Source organism: Lynx canadensis, chromosome F2 (assembly GCF_007474595.2).
Source record: "Lynx canadensis isolate LIC74 chromosome F2, mLynCan4.pri.v2, whole genome shotgun sequence".
In the NCBI taxonomy this organism is placed as follows: domain Eukaryota; kingdom Metazoa; phylum Chordata; class Mammalia; order Carnivora; family Felidae; genus Lynx; species Lynx canadensis.
This window is the reverse complement of record NC_044320.2, coordinates 73,189,331-73,208,908: the sequence shown is the minus strand read 5'-3', so window position 1 is coordinate 73,208,908 and position 19,578 is coordinate 73,189,331. Positions and strand designations below refer to the sequence as shown.

General features: G+C 39.1%; 1 protein-coding gene and 2 long non-coding RNA genes across 5 annotated transcripts in view; 1 reads left to right on the top strand and 2 right to left on the bottom strand.

Annotated features, from left to right (window-relative positions):
• Nucleotides 1-339: 339 nt before the first annotated feature.
• The window catches only part of LOC115506211 (syndecan binding protein), a 34,533-nt gene continuing 15,294 nt past the window's right edge, over nucleotides 340-19,578 (top strand). For all 3 annotated transcript variants that reach the window (XM_030304104.1, XM_030304103.1, XM_030304102.1), the window contains exons 1-2: nucleotides 340-438; nucleotides 14,745-14,810. In XM_030304104.1, the coding sequence (XP_030159964.1) occupies nucleotides 14,760-14,810 (51 nt within the window). In that variant the 5' untranslated portion in view covers nucleotides 340-438; nucleotides 14,745-14,759. The remainder of the gene's footprint in view (nucleotides 439-14,744; nucleotides 14,811-19,578) is intronic.
• LOC115506213 lies at nucleotides 10,530-11,793 on the bottom strand. The gene is made up of 2 exons (XR_003966280.1): nucleotides 11,686-11,793; nucleotides 10,530-10,599 (listed from the first exon to the last, which is right to left on the bottom strand). It is a non-coding gene; the product is annotated as an uncharacterized LOC115506213 (long non-coding RNA).
• On the bottom strand, nucleotides 13,124-19,353 carry LOC115506212. Its single transcript, XR_003966279.1, has 2 exons — nucleotides 18,961-19,353; nucleotides 13,124-13,707 (listed from the first exon to the last, which is right to left on the bottom strand). It is a non-coding gene; the product is annotated as an uncharacterized LOC115506212 (long non-coding RNA).

Sequence of the window (19,578 nt, the reverse complement as noted above, 5' to 3'; positions counted from 1 at the left end):
ATGGGCTCTTCAGGACTCCCTCTGTATTGGAGGCAATGAGAACCAAATGACCCTCAGCACGGACGAACGCAGCGGAGGGCAGGTGGCACCCGGCCCTGCCGCACTACCCGTCGAGGGGGGTGGTGGAGAAGGTGGGAAGCGTAACCCGGGGCAGCGGGTGGGCACTAAGAGCTCGCCATCCCTGGCTGGAGCGAGAGCCTGAGCAGCCCCCGTCGCGCCCCCGACACCCCGCCCCCGCCGCAGCCCCGTTACCATAGGGACTGGATCACCTGACCCGGAGCCGCGCGCTTGCGCGGGCGGAAGGCGGGGGCGGCACCGTGACGCGCCTCGCGGGCGGTCCTCGGGCGCGCGCCGCTCTTCTCTCTTCGGGTCTCGGAAGTCGGTGCCAGTTACCGAGGCGGCGGCGGCGGCGGCGGCGAGCGAGTCCTTGTGGCCTAGGTGAGCAGCCTCGGTGGGGAGGGAGGGGAGCTCGAGCCGCGTCCCGGGCGCGGAGACTGGGGGCGGAGGCGAGGGGGCCCCGGGTCACCTAGCGGAGAGCGTCTGGGTCACAGCGGTTTGCGGGAGTCGGCGGCGACGCCCTCTCCTCAGTGGTCGCCGCGCCCCTCCTTCCGCCCCGCGGGGTCCGGGGCGAAAGTTTGCGCGGGCGGCGCGCTCTGCCTGCCCGCGAGCCTGTCGGTTTCGTGGTTCCGCCTGGGACCGGGGCGAGGGGATCGGGGTCGGTGGGGGGCTGGCGGCGGCGGGCGTAGGGACAAGCCCCGAGGCCCGGCCCGCGGCGACGCCGTCAGCCGCCGCCTCAGCTCGGACTCCTGGTTCTGGTCCCTCTCGATCGTTTTTGTTCGTCTTGGCCGAGATCCCTCGGGACCGGAGTGGGAAGAGCCTGTGCGCCGCTTTCCTTGGACTGCACTTAGCCACCTTCCTGGGTGGCTTCATCGGAACGCCCTGGATTTAGAAGGAGGAAGGAGGTGTTTGTTGAGTGGGCCAAGCCTTGACTTTCTGGAAGGGGGTGGGGAGAGGTTATTCGCTGCGCGTATTTCTGGAGAAGTTGGAGGAAAGGGAGAGACGTTCCAGCAGGGTGTGTTCAGGGGGAAATATCCCCCCCGAGATGTAAATGACTCATAGTTTTCATTTCAGGATTTCCTTGTAATAATGGGAAAGTGAAGGCATGTATGGAGGTGGAAAGTTTTCCTTTGCGCTGCAGTGGAGTTAATTGTGGGGTCTTCCGGTGTGCCAGTTTTCGAAAGGAATTTCTAGGTTATCTAGGCTGTGTGTGCTATCTGCACACGCATTTACTGTGATTTTTTTTTCTTTCTTTAAGTACACTACGTTGGTTTACCAAAGTCTCAGCATCTACTTGTTTGCGGGGCAGCTGGGTGGGTTAATCGGTTAATCCTGGGACTCTTGATTTCCGCTCAGGTCTTGAGCTTAGTTGGTGGGATCGAGCCCCTCATCCGGCTCTGTGCTGACCGCGGGGAGCCTGCTGAGGATTCTTTCTCTCCCTCTCTCTGCCCCTTCCCCCGCTTGTGCACTCCTTGCGCTTTGTCTCTCTTTCTAAATTAATTAAGCGTAAAACATTTCTGTTTTAAAACTCTGCTTGTTTGAGAGAGAAAACAATTGATTAAAAAGGAAAATTACATTGAAAACAGCTGCAGCTGTTCGCTGTATCTCCAGTGTATGTAAGGGGTTAGTTTAAATTCAGATTTTCCAGTCTTTAGCTTTACTATTGAGGGCAAAAGGTAAAGAAATTTTTTTTTCATGTGTTCTGGTCCCAGTTTAGTTGTATACGTTTTTGTCCGTTAATTAGTGTGTAAATATTATGGGTCAAGTGGGTTGTGCCACAGAATGAAACTAAGGATGTGGAACATGTGTTAAAATGTTCAGGGAATAGTCCATTAAAATCCGAATTTAACTTTGACAGCATTAGTTTTTAGTTATTTTGAGCATTAAAAGGATATAAAAGTCATGACCAGAAGAGGATGAATTTACAAATAGTTGGCAGTTGAACGCACTCTTTAATAAAGCCATTCCTTTAATTAAACATGACTCAACAAGTTTCTTTTTCCTCTTTTTGCCAGATTTAGATACTTGTTTTAGGCAGTAAATACCAAGATTTTCTTAAAAAAAAAAAAAAAAGATTCCCCTGAACCACTTTATTTATTTATTTTTCAAGTTTACTTATTTTGAGAGAGAGGCATGGCGAGTGGCAGGGGAGAATCCCACGCAGACCCCACACTGCCAGCGCAGAGCCCACTTCGGGGCTTGAAACCACAAAGCCATGAAGTCATTGGGACGCCTGGGTGGCTCAGTCGGCTAAGCGTCCGACTTCGGCTCGGGTCATGATCTCGCGGTCCGTGAGTTCGAGCCCCACGTCGGGCTCTGGGCTGATGGCCCCGAGCCTGGAGCCTGTTTCGGATTCTGTGTCTCCCTCTCTCTCTGCCCCCTCCCCTGTTCATGCTCTGCCTCTCTCTGTCTCAAAAATAAAAATAAACGTTAAAAAAACAAACAAAACAAAACAAAACATGACCTGAGCTGAAACCAAGAGTCATGAACCTTAACCAGCTGAGCCAGGCAGGTGCCCCTTTTCTGGAGTTTTTGATTATAGCCATTCTGGTAGGTGCTAGGTGATATTGTAGTTTTGATTGCATTTCCCTGTTGAGAGTGATGTTGAGTATCTTTTCATGTGTCTGTTGGCCATCTGGAAGTCTTGGTTGGAGAAATGTCTGTTCATGTCTTCTGTCCATTTTTTTAAATCTGATTATTCTTTGGGCTTTGAGTTGTATAAGTTCTTTATGTATTTTGGATACCAGTTTTTTATCAGATCGGTCATTTGCAAATATCTTTTTTCATTCAGTAGGTTGCCTTTTAGTTGTGTTGATTGTTTCTTATGCTTTGCAAAAAACTCTTTATTTTGATGTCGTCCCAATAGTTAATTTTTGCTTTCAGCTTTGCCTCAGGAGATATATCTAGAAAAATGTTGCTACAGCCCACGTGAGAAACCATTGCTGCTTGGGCTCTCTTCTAGGATTTTTATGGTTTCAGGTCTCACATTCAGGTCTTTAATCCATTTTGAGTTTATTTTTGTGAGTATGGTGTAAGAATATGATCCAGTTTCATTCTTTTGTGTCTGATCAGTTTTTCTTCAGTATTTGTTTTTTTGTGTTTTGTTTTTGTTTTTGTTTTTATAGTAGCCATCCTAATGGGTGTGAGGTGATATCTCGTAGTTTAGATTTGCATTTTTGTAATGATTAATGATGTTGAGCATCTTTTTACGTGTCTGTGGCCATTCTTCTATCTTATTTAGAGAAATGTCTATTTAAGTCCTTTACCAGTTTTGTTGGTTTTGTTTTCTTGTGGAGTTTTATTAGTTCTCTAAATATTCTCAGTATTAATCCCTTACTGGACATATGATTTACAAATATTTTCTCCCATTTTATGTGTTGCCTTTTTGCTCTGTTGATGGCATCTTTTGAAGTACAAAATTTTAAAAGTTAATGAAGTCTAAAGTGTATATTTTCTTTTGTTACCTGTGCCTTGGTATGATGTCCAAAAAATCACTGCCAAATCCAAATTCATGAATCTTTAGTCCTGTGTTTTCTTCCAAGAGTTTTTTGTTGTTGTAGATCTTGAATTTAGGTCCTTTATCCATTTTGTTAATTTTTGAAATGGGGTTGTTAGGTAAGGATTCACATTTATGCTGTAGCACATGGGTACCTAATTTTCTGAGCACCATTTGTTGAAAAGACTTTTATTCATTGAATGATCTTGGCACTCTTGTCAAAAATCATTTGACCATATATACGTGTGAAGGTTTATTTCTAGGCTTTCTGTTCTTTTCCAATGATCTCTGTGCTATTATGCTGATACCCTACTGTTTTGATTACTGTAGCCTTATAATAAGTTTTGAAATCAGCAAGTGTGAGTCTTCCACTTTTGTTCTTTTTCCAGATTGTTTTGGATATTTGAGTCCCTTGAAATTCCATATGAATTTTAGGATGAGTTTTTCTATTCTTGAAAAATATTCATTGTGATTTTGATAGGGATTGCATTGAATCTTGAGATCACTTTGGATGATATTGACATTTTAACCATATTAAGTCTACCAATCCATGAACATATGGTACCTAAGTATTTTATTCTTCTTGATGTTATTGTAAGACAGTAGCAATTTTAAGATTGTTCATTTTTCATGTATAGAGATGTAGCTAATTTTTGTACATTGACTGTATCTTGTGCTGAATTTATTAGTTTTAACAGCTTTTTTTGTGTGGAGTCTTTAGAGGTTTTTAAACCCTAAACATATACATCATATAATATGCACAGATCATTTTACTTCTTTTTCAATTTGGATGCCTTTTATTTCTTATTTTTGCCTAATTGCTCTCACTAGAACTTCCAGTACTGTGTTGAATAGAAATGGAAAAAGCAGGTTTCCTTGCCTTGTTCCTGATCTTAGAGGAAAAATATTTAGTCTTTCACCACTTGAGTATGATGTTCAGTGTGGGATTTTCATGTATGGCTTTTAATAATGGATGTAGTTTTTTTCTATTTGGTGAGTGTTTTTATCATGAAAGCATGCCGGATTTTATCAAATGTTTTTTCTGCATCAGTTGAGATGATCATGTGGTTTTTGTCTCCTTTATTTTATTGGTGTGACCTATTACATTGATTAGTTTTTGTATGTTGAACCGTCCTTGTAGTCCAGGAATAAATCCTAATTGTTAAAAGGTGTATAATCCTTTCATGTTCTGTTGAATTCCATTTGCTTGTATTTTGAGAATTTTTGCATCAGTGTTCATAAAGGATGTTGGTCTGTAATTTTCTTTTTTGGAGTGACTGTCTGGCTTTGGTGTCAGGTTAATGCTGTCCTCAGAGAATGAGTTAGGAAGTATTACCTTCTCTTCAGCTTTTTCACCAATTTTGAGAAGGACTGGTATTCTTTTTTAAATGTTCAGAACTCACCAGTGAAGTTTCACGGTTAGGGCTTTTATTTGTTGGGAGATTTTAGATTACTGATTTAGTCTTCTCACCTGGTATAGGTATATTCAAATTTTGAATTTATTTGTGATTTAATTTTGGTAGGCTTTATGTTTCTCAGAATTTGTCCATTTTATTTAGGTTATCTGATACTTTGATGTACAGACATTCAGACTACTCTAATTTATTTCTGCAGAATAATTGTTAATATTTCCATTTTCTGATTTTAGTATTTTGAGTTTTCTCTATTTTTTAGTCCATCTAGCAAAAGATTTGTCAGTTTTGTTGATTTTCTTCAAAGAACCAACTTTTGGTTTCATTGATTTTTTTTTTCTCATTTTTTCAGTTCTCTGGTTCACTTATTTCTGACCTTTATGATGTCCTTATTTTTGCTAGTTTTGGGTTTAGTTTATGCTTCTTTTTTTAGTTCTTTAAGTTCCCTCTCCTTGTAACACATATGTTAGCATATTTTGTACAGTGCTCTAAAGCATAATTTGTTTTCCCAGTTAATGATATTTTAGACCTCTTTCAATGTTCGTATATATAGAACTTCCTCCTTTGAAGTCTTTTGCTGTTGCAGTTGGTGCTTCGATGAATAAGCTTTTACATATGTCACTCTTTACATGTGAATATTTTTGTAGGCTGAAGATCTAAAGTGGCATTGCACTATGTTTATAATTCTGGTAGATACTGCAAACTTCTGTATGGAAATTGTACTAGTTTACACTTCCACTAATAATGTATGAGTGTTTCTCACAACCTTACTATCAGAGTGTTGCCAAACTTTGGATTTTTGCCAATCCAGCAAGTCAGAAATGTAACCTTATGGGTAAGAAGACAGTATCCTACATAACAGTAGACTTTATATGGCCACGTTTCACAGTTGTTTATGAGAATCTCCTTGGATAATTATTAAAGAGTTCCTAAGTCCTTCCATGGTCTGTGTCAGCCTGGGAAGCTCTTTTTAACTAGTGCCCAGGTAATTCTGATCTGATGATTAACCAAGTTTGAGACCCATCACCCTAGACCTGTTTAGGACTTTATCAGAGTGAGTGCATTGACGCCATTTATGAGCCATATAGAATGCTTATTAATCCTTAGTGTACTGTAATACATGGTTATCACCATTTACCATCTAAGCCCAATGGACACTTTTATTTTTTATATTTTAATTCACCTTATGAAAAATTTGTAGAAGTAAAAAGTAAAGGGACAGCGAAGCACAGTTTTACTGAAAACACAATTTTAATAATGACTGGACACAAGAAACCCACATTTTATTCTAAATTTTCCTGGATTTGGGGTGCCTGGGTGGCTCAGTCAGTTAAGCGTCCGACTTCAACTCAGGTCATGATCTCGCGGTTCATGAGTTCAAGCCCCATGTCAGGCTCTGTGCGGCCAGCACAGAGCCTGGAGCCTGCTTGGGATTGTGTGTCTCCCTCTCTCTCTGCCCCTCCCCCACTGACACTGTCTCTCTCTCTCTCTCTCTCCCAAAAATAAACAAACATTAAAAAAAAAAAAGCAAAACAAAAAAATAAAAAAAAAATAAATTAAAAAAAAAAATTAAAAAAAAAAAAAAAACCTGAGAATATGTGTAGCAGACAATAAATAACACAGAGAGCAGGGGAAAAAAATTAAAAAAAAGAAATAAGTAACATTTCCTGGATTTGAAAGCGTATGTGGCTGAAATGGGCAACATCTTTTTGTGTACAACTAATTGCTCATCAATTGTAATAAAGGAAATTAGCATGTGTCTATCTTATAAATATTGTTTCCATTTGAATATGTCTCTAATAATTTCTAGCTTGTCATTACTTCATGATATTTGTTGTCAAAACAATACTGATTCTAGATCTCAAATATATCTCTAATAGATTCTGTCTTTACCATCTGGTAATTTTTGTATTTGCATTGTCAAAATGCAGTACTTTTGCAAATATTAATGTCTTTTTGAGGGGAACACTATCTTTGTTCTATATTTGCACAGAATTTTCACTTATACTTTATATTATAAACTCCAATTAGGGTAATTAATGTGCTGAGTTTTAAACAATTTCTCTACATTAGTTTCCTTCCAATCATCTTTGTTTAAACACTAGCCTTCATTTGGCCATTTAAAAGCCATTACAAGTAAATTTTGATTTCACAGATATAAGAGTAAAAAGATGATAATATTTTAGTAAAACTGAGTGAAAAGTTATATTTCTTTATTTGAGATATATATTTACCTACTGATTCTTAAATTTGAAGAATTTCTGTTAGGGTATTGTCATCTGAAAACCCAATCTGATTTGCTTATATAATCAATTTCCTCATTATCATAAGAGCCTAGAGTACAGCTACTTGTCACTTTGCATTATCTTCTGATTTGTCTAATAAATAACTTCCTCCTTCAGTTTCCTTCTTTCTTCCATCATGGGTGAAAAATGAAAAATTCCAAGTGTTCAAGGAATGCTTGTTTAGAAAATAAGCTACAAATGTGGTGTCTAAAGAGTATATGTATTCTTGAAAGAGGATGAAATACTCTGGTCAGTACAAACTGAAGGATGAAAGAATGTGATTAATTTACTATTGCATCATTCTAGGTGATCTTATTTTTTGTTAATTTGGTTTTTTAGCATAGTTGGGGATAACTGATGAATTCTGATGAAATAATTCCTAGATTGATGAAATAGGTATTTCAAAGACAGAGGAAAATAAGTTCACTAAGATCTCATAATAGATCTTAGTTTTATAAAAAAAAAAAAAAAAATCCAGTTGAGCCCTTATTAAATTTATAAGATAGAGTGATTTTACTACATTTAAACATTTTTCTTCCTATTCTTTGGATGATCTGTATGAAAGAATAAAAGTCGCTAAACAGAACTCCTAAAAAAAAAAAAAAAAAAAAAGGAACTCATTGGATCCTGATGGGTACACAGTGTTGAGGGCAGATTTCTGAACCTGACTCCAGACTTGACTGTTTCATTTTCTGGGCTAGGACTCTAGATTACGGTACTATAGTAGTCTCCCTTTATCTGCATGGTCAGATGTGGTCTGGAAGCAGATGATTCTTCTCTGATGTATTATCAGAAGGTCAGTAGTAGCCTAACGTTAGGTCACAATGCCAATGTCATTCACCTCACCTCATCCGTTTTATCACCTAACATCATAAGAAGGGTGACTATAGTACAAAAGGATATTTAGAGAGCGAGAACACATTCGTATAACTTTTGCAGTATGTTTTTATAATTGTTTTATTATTGTTAATTTCTTAGTATGCTTACAACTTTGTCGTAGATACATATGTGTAGGAAAAAGCATAGTGTATTTAGGTTCAGTGTTATAACTAGTCCATATATCCAGTAGGGGTCTTGGAATGTATCCCTTGCAGATAAGGGGGTTATGAGTGTACTTTAGGTTCCTTTACTGATGTGCATTTGTTGTTTCTTATGCTAATTAAAAATGTTTTGTACCATATTTTATTTTACAGTAATTGTAAGCTAATTAGGCTACTTCTATGTTTAAATAAGAGAATAGTTTGATATGCTGACTTCCTGTGAAAATAACTTAGGGGACTAGAACATTCAAGCCCTTTGCTGTTGAAGAGTTCCAGGAATATAGCTTGTGGTGGCAGATATTTAAGAAACAAATGGGTTCTAAAAATTTTTGCCTTACAGGAAAGATACTTTGTTGATGTCATACGTTAAATTGAGACCCTGGAAAGCAAATTAAGTTGGTGGCAGAGCTGAGACTAAGACTTGGCTCCCCCGCCCCCCACTATATTTTTTAATTTTTAAAAACTTTTATTAAAGTTCAGAGGAGACCTATATCATTGTTAGTTTCAGGTGTGCAACAGAATGATTTTATATTTGTATATAATGTGAAATGATCACAGTAAGTCTGGTTAACATCATCACCACACATAGTTTTTTTCCCTTGTGGTGAGAACTTTTAAGATTCATTCTCTTAGCACTTTCAGATATACAGTACAGCATTATTAACTGCAGTCATCATCCTGTACATTATATCATCAGGATTTATTTTATAAGTGAAAGTTTGTGCCTTTTGACTCTCTTCATTCACTTTGCTCATCCCTTACCTTCCCCCACTACTGGCAACTACCAGTCTGTTCTCTGTATCAACAAGTTTGTTTTTGTTTTGGTTGTTGTTTAGATTCCACATATAATAAAGACCAGATGGTTATTGTCTTTGACTTTTTTCACGTAGCATAATGCGCGTAAGGTGTGTCCATGTTGTTGCAAATAGCAAGATACCCTATTTTTTTTATGGCTGCAGCATATTCCATTGTGTGTGTTTGTGTGTCTTATATTTACTTTGTCCATTCCTTTATTCATGAATAACAAGATTTCCTTCTTTGTTATGGCTGAAAATATTCCATTGTGTATATATACCACATTTTCTTTACCCATTCATCCATTTATGGACTCTTATGTAGCTTCTGTGTCTTGATTATTTTAAATAGTGTTGCTTTGAACGTGGAGGTGCAGATATCTTTTTACGTTGGTGTTTGTGTTCAGATGTATACTCAAAGGTGGAATTGCTTGGTAATTCAGTTTTTAATTTTTTGAGAAACCTCCGTGCTGTTTCCCACAGTGGTTGCACCAATTTATGTTTGCACCATTGATGCACAAGGGTTCCTTCTCCGGATCTTCACCAACACTTATTTCTTGTCATTTTGATTACAGTCGTTCTGACAGGTAGAGGTGATATCTCATTGTAGTTTCGATTTGCAGTTCCCTGATGGTTAATGATGTTGAGCACCTTTTCATATACTTGTTGGCCTTTTGTATGTCATCTTTGGGAAAATGTTTGTTCAGATCCTCAGCCCGTTTTTTTAAATGAGATTTATGTGTGTGTTTGTGCGTTCGCGCGCTTAAGTTGTATGAATTCTTTATTTTGGACATTAACTCCTTTTCAAATATATGACATGAAAGTGTTTTCTCCCATTTTGTGGGTTGCCTTTTCGATTGTTGATTGTTACCTTTGCTCTGCAGAAGTTTTTAGTTTTAGTCCCACTTATTTAGTTTTCTATTGTTGCCTTTGCTTTTGGGGTTACGTTAAAAAAATCATCATCAAGATGAATGTCAAGGAGCTTATCATCTGTATTTTTTTTCTAGAGGTTTTCTAGATGTTCTGAAATATCACATATGGCATTTGAGTTATGGAGGCCTTAGGCCACCCAGATAGAAAGACTCCAGGGAAGTTACCTTGACACTGCCCTGAGGAAATGGAGAGTCAAATGGGAAACTGGATACTGAGGCAGAGTAGTTGGGTAATTTTTATTTTTAGATATTCTAAAGAAACCCTGGCACTATTTCAAGCCCTGAGAAACCTCTTAGTAGAAACGAATTTGGGGGTTATTTTCTAAGGCCTGGGATGCAGAGGCCTTTCATTATGCATGGAGAAAGTTGAGAGTCCATGAGGTTGCATAGAGTGGGCCAAACCTGGTGTAGGGGTAAATGGAGAACACCAGTTCTTTCCAGGCATTAGACCAGTGAAAGAAAGCTGTTACGGTCAGGAATGTTGTACTGAACTGGTGGAGTAGAGTGGATGGCAGGATGTTTTGCCTACTAATCTCAGGGTGAGTAGGATATACACTAGTTGATTCTCAGCTGTAGGGGAGGCCTGGAAACAAAATTGTATAGTCAGTCCGATGATAGTCTGTGAGGGGCGTTTTAAGAGAAAGTGAAATGAGAATTCACATACTGATGTAATAGAATTATTTTCACAATCCCCTTAAAGCTCATCATTAGTCATTCTGAAATTCCAGCCATACTTGAAAGGATTTTTCAAAGATAGCTTTGTAGTTCTTCAGAAAGAACTACTTATTGTTGACACTTAAGATTAGACCAAAGATTAACTCATACAAGTTCATAGAGCCTTTCAGAAAAATAATACAAGAATTTATTATTATCCTGGAAGAGCTTTAAACAGGGTTGTGTTCAAATATGTAGACTTGGAGGCGAAGAAAATTGAACTTTTCAATAAATGTTCGAAAGATATTTACTGCTATTGACAGTATCAGTAAAAATATAATAAACATTTGACTTGGTTTAGGACAAGACATCATGCTAGATAAATAAGAAATTAAAGGCCTTGACCTCAAGAACAGAGATAAACGTAAACTAGCTATATAACGTAAGGCAGAATGACGCTGGTGACTTGAGAGAAATGGTGTCAGACTGAGGTCATCAGTGATGTCCTCACAAAAGTGGCTCTTGACTGGGATTTTGATGGAGGAGTCCTGGAAGGACATTCTGGGAAGAGGAAGCAGCTTTTGCAAAGATACGGAGACACAGAAGCGCTAGACCTGGCTGGGAAATAGCAAGTAGTTTGCGGCTAGAATGTTGTAATGCTTAAAGGAAATGATGTGAAATGAGGCCACAACAATAGTTTGTGAAGGAAAATCACTAAGGAATCCTTTGTATTTTAGAAGAGTGGTGAGAGTTAATTAAGGTCAACATACTTAGAGCAAACCTGAAACTAAATTTTTAAAAAAGCATCGGTTGGGGTGATATTTGATGTTTAAAAAATGTCTGAAAAGCCATTTATTTTTTCGGGGATTGAATTTGAGTGTTTGTATGAGTGTGAAGTCACTTCTGGGGAATGAGCAGCCTTAGAGTTGTTCAGACAACTTCAGTTAACATTTATTTGAGGGAAAGCTTCTATGAGGAAAATCTCTGAGAAAATTCACTGAGTTTTGAAACTTACCACTCATCCAATTCATTTTTCCTGAGGAAGAGGGGATCTTGTGGGTGGCCAGTGGCAAAACTAGAAGTAGAAACCAAAAATAGAAATAGTACTCGATTCAAAGTCAGCATTTGTTCCAGTGAATTTCAAATGATGTTATGAGGTTGATAAAATGGTTGGAAAGGTAAATAAAATGTGTTTAAGGGGGAAGCTGTTAGAGAAATGATTTTTTGAGACACAGAAAAGGTACTCCCATTTCCCCCGCCCCCTGGATTAATAGAATTAAGTCATTTTTTAAAATTGTGCTTTCACATAAATTTGTATTTTATTCATAAACCTAAGCCCTATTTTCCCCTTAAAAACTATCAGGCCATTTTTATTTGGCATTTTATTGGAGGCCCTATCCCAGGAGAATTAGGCAAAAAAAAAAAAGAGAGAGAGAGGAAAGAAAGTAATAAAGTAGTCAAAGGATTTGAATTGGCATTTTCCCTAAGATATACAAATGGCCAATAACCAAATGAAAAGATGCGGAACATCATTAGTCATAGGGAAATACAAGTCAAAACTGCATGGGGTGCAGCTTCATGTATGCTAGGGTGTCTGTAGTCAAAAAGACAATAGTAAGTATTGGCGAAGATACGGAGAAACTGGGACCCTCTGCTAGTTGTTACTGGTGGGAATGTCAAGTGATGCACTTTGGTAAAAAGCAAAAGATTTATGCGATCTGAAAAGCCAGAGTATGATGATGCAGTCACTTTGGAAACCAGTTCGACAGTTCCTCAAAAAGTTAAACATCAAGTTACCACGTGACTCAGCAGTTCTACTCTTACCTGTGTGATAAGAGAATTAAACATACGTGTTTACGCAAAAATTTGGATGTGAATGTTCATTAGCATCATTAGCAGCATTATTCACAATAGTCAAAAAGTGTAAAAACCCAAAATGTCATCGAGTGATGAATGGATACCCCAAATGCAGTGTCTCTCTACAATGGAATATTATGTAGTCATAAAAAGGAGTGAAGTGTTGGTCCATGCTACAGCATGGAGGAACTTGGAAAGCATTATACTAAGTGCAAAAGAAAGAAATACAAGAGTCAACATGTTTTGTGATTCTAAATTAAATATCCAGAATAGGCAAATCAAGAAGCAAAAAGTAGATTCTTAATTGTCTAGAGCTGGAGGGAGGGGAGAATAGATAGGCGTGTCATTTCTTTTTGAGGTGCTGGAAATATTCCAATATTAGATGGTAGGGAGGGTTGCACAACTGTAGACATATTAAAACTGTAGAATTGCATCTTTTAAAAGTGAATTTTATGGTATGTGAGGGATATGAATTTTTTAAAAAGTACGGTGGTTCGGCGTCCAGTCAAGAAATGGAAGCGATACAGCAATTTAAACGGTGAAAGTTGAATGGACGGAATTATTAACTATAACATGATTAAAGGGACAAGAATTGGTTAGCCAGAAGTAAAGACAACTTTAATGAATACAGGAAGAGCAGATTTAGTAGGTACCTACTACCCCCAGGGCTGAGCTGGAGCGCCCCCAGAGGCTGCCCTCTTCCTGCGTCTGAGACCCGGGCCTTGGGGAGTGCGGGCCTTGCTCAGTGGAGGGTGAAGTCGGCGACTCAAAAGCAACCCTCCCGGCCGTTCTCCCTCTGGGGTGCTGGTGGAGGCCAGGATGGTGCTGTCTCTGGGGACTTGCGGCACACGAGGCGGTGTTAGGGACAGCTACTCATGGGGAGGTGCCTCGCGGGTGGCAGCAAGCGGGAAGCTGCTCGGCGCGGTGCCGGGTCCGAGGCGCTTCTGTGCGCTGTGGGCCTCGGATGCTAAAGAAGCCGCTCCCTGGCGGGAGCAAGGTGCTAGAGAAGCAGGTACTGCGAAGGCCTGGCCAGAGTGGTGTCCTGGACCCTGGAGGCGAAAACCCTCTCTCCTCCAGCGGGTCTCCAGCTCCCTGCACTGACGGAGCTTAACCTGGTGCTGCTGGTCACAGAGCAGTGTTCAAGGGGCCCGTCTCCATATCGCAGAGCCTAGAGGAATGCCTGGATTTGGAGAGGGGAGGTAGGTAATAAATTGATAGCTAGTTCCAGAATCTCTGTCATGCCTACCCTATGCCAGTTTGGGATATGTTCTGTTTGGTTGGCTTTAAAGAAGGTACCAGATATCTATTTCAAAACAGCCAAACAAAATTTTAAAGTACATATCCTTGTAATACTTCTAAAGAACTTTGTTTTAAATTACTAGAAAAAACAACTCATGGTCACTAAAAAACATTGAACAGTATAGAAATGTCTAAAATGTAAAAATTTCTTTGGGCTCCTTAGTGGCTCAGTCGGTTAAGCATCCGAGTTGAGCTCAGGTCATGATCTCATGATTCATGAGTTCAAGCCCCGTATCGGGCTCTGCGCTGACAGCTCAGAGCCTGGAGCCTGCTTCGGATTCTGTGTCTCCCTCTCTCTCTGACCCTCCCCTGGTCATGTTCTGTCTTGCAAATAAATAAACATTAAAAAAATTTTTTTTAATGTAAAAATTTCTCTTATTCCTTAGTCCCTTAATATCTGCATCATTCGTGTGTCCTGAAGATAAAACTATTGTTAATAATTGCTGTCTATTGTTTCTTCTAACTACGTGTGTGTGTGTGTGTGTGTGTGTGTGTGTTTCCTAGTGATAGAGATTCTATAGATACTGCATAGGAACTCTTTTAGGGTTTTCTTAGGATATGATCATTGCACATCTGCCAAGTGCGTGTGCACACTAGGTAAGTCACATAACTGTACTCTTTGATTTTCTAAACTTTTGAAGTGGACTTTTCCTTGAAGGGAAATTTAAAATCTGCAGTGGATACAGTTTGGTAGTAGTAGTAAGGGAAGGAGAAATAGTTTGCTAACCAGTAATCAGTTTTTAGTGTAGGCTAGATGTTCATATTTTTCCGTGTGTCTTACAGTTCAGATGTTTCTTACTGTGTTAAAAATTTACACATGTTCACATGTATTGCTTGTTTATATGTTGCTGGCTATGCATATTATTTAAGTTTCAATGAAGTTTGAATTACAGAAATTTATTTTTGTTTTTTCTTTAGAAAAATCCTGCAAAAATGTCTCTGTACCCATCTCTTGAAGACCTGAAGGTAGACAAAGTTATTCAGGTATGTTTAAGTTGTTTGTGTACTTAAAAAATATATATGTAATGTCATAATGTTCTAGTTATAGGTGAAGTGAAGGAAGAAACTTAAATAGTAGATGCATTCATTTTTACAGTTCAACTTTTTTCAGTTTATTAATTGCAGACTAAAAAGTTACAGAAAAGCTACCAATTCTTTTTTATTTCACTGTGAGTTAATGGGCATGGGGTATTATTTCTTTAAAACTGGACTTAAAGCTTTAAATCCAGCTTTAAAGCTTTTAAGACCAAAATTTAAATACTGTATATTTAAGTTGGTAAAATACACTTCAACTCCTTAGGTGGTTCATAGTTTTGTTTAAAATTAGTACATTGTTCTCTTGGATCTTCAGGTATGACTGATTTTTAAAATGAGTCTTTGCCTTTTCTTCGAAGTTAAAAATTACAGAAATGGTGAATGCTTTTAGAAGTAGCGTAAAAGCACAATGAAAGTGAAGGGTTTTATTTCCTTTTAGGTATAAATGGCAGACATTTCACGTGTTTGTCCTCTAAATGTATTTCATTAAGTCAAATGTTTTTTGTAGTACTTCATGTTAGTATTAGTTTTGAAGACAGATGCTTCTGGGGCAGGCACCTGGGTGGCCCAGTCAGTTAAGCAAGCATCCAACTCTGGATTTTGGCTCAGGTCATGATCTCACATGGACACGTGGTCTCTGGACATGAGGTCCAGCCCTACTCCGGGCTGACAGTGTAGAGCCTGCTTGGGATTTTCTCTCCCTCTCTTTCTTTTTCCCCCTCCCTGTGTATGCTCTTCCTCTCTCTCTAGATACATAAATAAACTTAAAAGAAAATTTAGTTTTTTTGAATGAAGACTGAGTCTTCTGCTTAAGAAAGTTGGAAATAGGGGTCAATTCTTGCTGTTTTTGTGAGTTTTTATTCTTTTTAACTGGGATAATTTGTAGTATTTAATGAACCTATCCTTTTTTCCAGTTTACATTAAACTTGATCTTATAAATAAGCTCATTTTTTTTTTAGCTCTTATTTATTCTTTGAATTTGATATGGTAAATGAAATTCCGTGATTTCCTTCATTAGTCCTAAAACCTTTTTAAAATGATAAATGTGATGAGATTCTTTCTGAGTTGTTAATTACTTCAAAGCTTCTTATCCTGAAGATCCTTGTTTACTCCAAGTAAGATTTACTTCTTATTATTTAACAGACATAAAAAGTTTATTATAGGGGCACCTGGGTCTCAGTCCATTGAGTGTCCGACTTCCTCAGGTTGTGATCTTGCAGTTCGTGAGTTCAAGCCCCACATTGGGCTGTGTGCTCTCAGCTCACAGCCTGGAGCCTGCTTTGGATTCTGTGTCTCCCTTTCTCTCTCTGTCTCTCTCTCTCTGCCCCACCCCTGCTCATGCTCTGTCTCTCTCTCAAAAATTGGGGCGCCTGGGTGGCTCAGTCGGTTGAGCGTCCGACTTCGGCTCAGGTCACAATCTCACGGTCCGTGGGTTCGAGCCCCGCGTCGGGCTCTGGGCCGATGGCTCAGAGCCTGGAGCCTGCTTTGGATTCTGTGTCTCCCTTTCTCTCTCTCTCTCTCTCTCTCTCTCTCTCTCTCTCTGCCCCACCCCTGCTCATGCTCTGTCTCTCTCTCAAAAATTGGGGCGCCTGGGTGGCTCAGAGCCTGGAGCCTGCTTCCGATTCTGTGTCTCCCTCTCTCTCTGCCCCTCCCCCATTCGTGCTCTGTCTCTCTCAGTCTCAAAAATAAATAAACATTAAAAAAGATTAAAAAGCTTATTCTAAGCCTGCAAGAAGTCTTAAGCAACCTCAAGTATGTAAGTTTTTTTGGGCAAAATGTTGGCCTTTCTAGGGTGAAAAACTCCCAGCAATAACAGTAGCAGTTGTATGGCTGAAATTATTACCTCATAGCAATGATTGGGTAAATATGGGTGGACATCATGAGTATTTATTTTCCATTATAAATCCACTGAGGATATTAAAATACGGTTGGTAAAAGTGTCTGAAATCTGTTCAGCTGCCAGAGGCTTTGATGCTTCAATTTTAAGAGGTTTGTTCAGTCATGTAATGCTCTATCCCTTCTCTCTTCAGTATTTTGTCAGCATTTTTCTTATATAGTTTTAATTCTGCAAAATTCATCTGAACAAGCATACGTTGTTTTTAAAAAGCTTGTGTCTGAAATATTTAGCCTTCACGAATAACAAGCCATTAATAAGACATCAATAAGGATTTGCAGATGGATCTGAAGGAATGACTAACCTGTTTTCATCGTTTTCTGTTAGTTTTTATAGAATTGAACTCTAACCAGAGTTGCCTTTGAACAGAAGTTTTTGATTTTTGAAAAACAGAAAAAGGAAAGTTGATATTTATAAATGTTTGATTGGAAAATAAAGAGGGCTACGAACACATCACACTGACCTCTTTAAGGAGAAGCAAATTATATGGGTATTTCCATTAGAAGACCTTTTAATGTTCTGAGCAGGAAGCTAGCTGCTTAGAAATACAACCATGATGGGGCGCCTGGGTGGCGCAGTCGGTTAAGCGTCCGACTTCAGCCAGGTCACGATCTCGCGGTCCGTGAGTTCGAGCCCCGCGTCAGGCTCTGGGCTGATGGCTCGGAGCCTGGAGCCTGTTTCCGATTCTGTGTCTCCCTCTCTCTCTGCCCCTCCCCCGTTCATGCTCTGTCTCTCTCTGTCCCAAAAATAAATAAAAACGTTGAAAAAAAAAAAAAATTAAAAAAAAAAAAAAAAAAAAAAAAGAAATACAACCATGAGTTAAGGAGGGGGAAGCTTGGCTTTTTATTCTTTCTGTATTTAAAAATAGTCCTGCCTTAGTCACTGTAGTCCTGGGCTGGTCTTTCTTGTTTCATTTTCTAAGATAGAGATAGGTTTATTTTTGTGCTTGAGATGCCCCTGCAGAAGCAGCGTTTATTTTCTAATCTTCTGACCTTCTACACCACGGCAAAGCTAAATTGCAGCAGCGAACTGGCAGTTCATATTGTGTAAACTATTTTACAAAAGCCATTAGGCTGTTGCTCTTAGCATCATACAATCCCTGAATCTCTATCCATTATGAGGTTGACGCGAGTATCTCCACGTGCATGCCCTGGAAGGGACTCCTTGGGGATCCCATTCCTTTTTTTCTTTTTTTCTTTTTTTTTAGTAGTTTGAGATTTCCAGTAAGTGTGAAATAGTTTGCTACATTTTAATGGTGTATAGTCTTTAAGTCCTTGATGTACCTTCTTTCTTGTGTTTTATCTTTACTACAGATTATATGATAATTAAATATGTACCTATTAGCAGAGAGCTTTCTCTATATAGTCTCACTTCAGTATTTCTTGGATAAGACCAGAAGCAATGAGTACAAGAATAGAAAAATATACCCAACGTAAAAAGGAACAATTTTTTAAAGATTAAAAAAACAATTTTTAAAAGTTTATTTGAGAGTCGGGGAGGGGCAGAGAGAGGGAGAGAGGATCCCAGGCAAGCTCCACACTCAGCATGGAGCCTGAAACAGGCTCATGAGAGCATGAGAAAGAATAATTTTTAAAAAATAGGGGTGCCTGGGTGGCTCGGTCAGTTATGTGTCTGACTTTGGGATCAGGTCATGATCTCCTGGCTAGTGAGTTCGAGCCCCATGTCAGGCTCTGTGCTGACAGCTCAAGAGCCCGGAGCCGGCTTCGGATTCTGTGTCTCCCTCTCTCTGTCTGCCCTTCCCCCATGCATGCTCTGTCTCTCTCTCTCTCTCTCTCTCTCTCTCTCTCCTTCAAAAATAAATAAACATTAAATTTTTTTTTAAATTATTACGTTCTATTTTTAGAACAGTTTTAGGTTCACAGCAAAATAGAATGGAAGGTTACAGAGGGTTAACCTGTAATTAACCACCCCTCCCTTCAACACATACATAGAGCACATCCTCCCCCACTATCAGTATCCTCATTTGATTGGTATGTTTGTCGTAAGTGATTAGCGTACACGGACACATTACCACTCAAAGTCCATAGTTTGTTTACATTAGGGTTCACTCTTGGTGTTGTTTTGACAAATGTGTAATGACATAGCCACCATGGTATTGTACAGAATCTAGTGTTACACAGAATTCTGTGTTGCAGAACATGGCCCTAAAAATTCTTACCTATTCCTCTCTTCCTCCCCACTTACCCTGGCAGCTGCTGATCTTTTTACTGCCTCCATAGTTTGCCTTCTCCAAAATTCATATAGTTGAAATCATACTGTTTTCAGACTTCTCAGGTTGGTTTCTTTCACTTAGTAGTATGCATTTAAGTTTCCTCTATGCCTTTTCATGGCTTGATAGTTCATTTCCTTCGAGTGCCGAACAGCATTCTTTTTTCCTTAGAGGTTATCCAAGAAGTAATCCACTGGCTCCTAGCTCATTTTAGCTGATAGCTGCTGAAAGAACTTTGAAAATTCAACATACACTGAGTTTGTGGACTATTCTATAAAATTATAGAGATTTTCATTGCATTTTATTTCAGTTTAGAATGTGACAGATTGTAAAACAATCAATACTAAAGTATGCAATAACAAGCATATCAGAATATTTACAACCCAAATGAATGAAGTGCCCTCCAATGCTTTTATAGGCTGTGCTTATTTAAATCAAGCTTCCATCACTCCAAGCCTCTTTGGGACTACTCTTGGCACTAATTTCAGGAATAGGTATAACACTTCTTAATTTTTTAACGTTTATTTTAGAGAGCATGAGCGGGAGAGGATCAGAGAGAGCGAGACACAGAATCGGAAGCAGGCTCCAGGCTC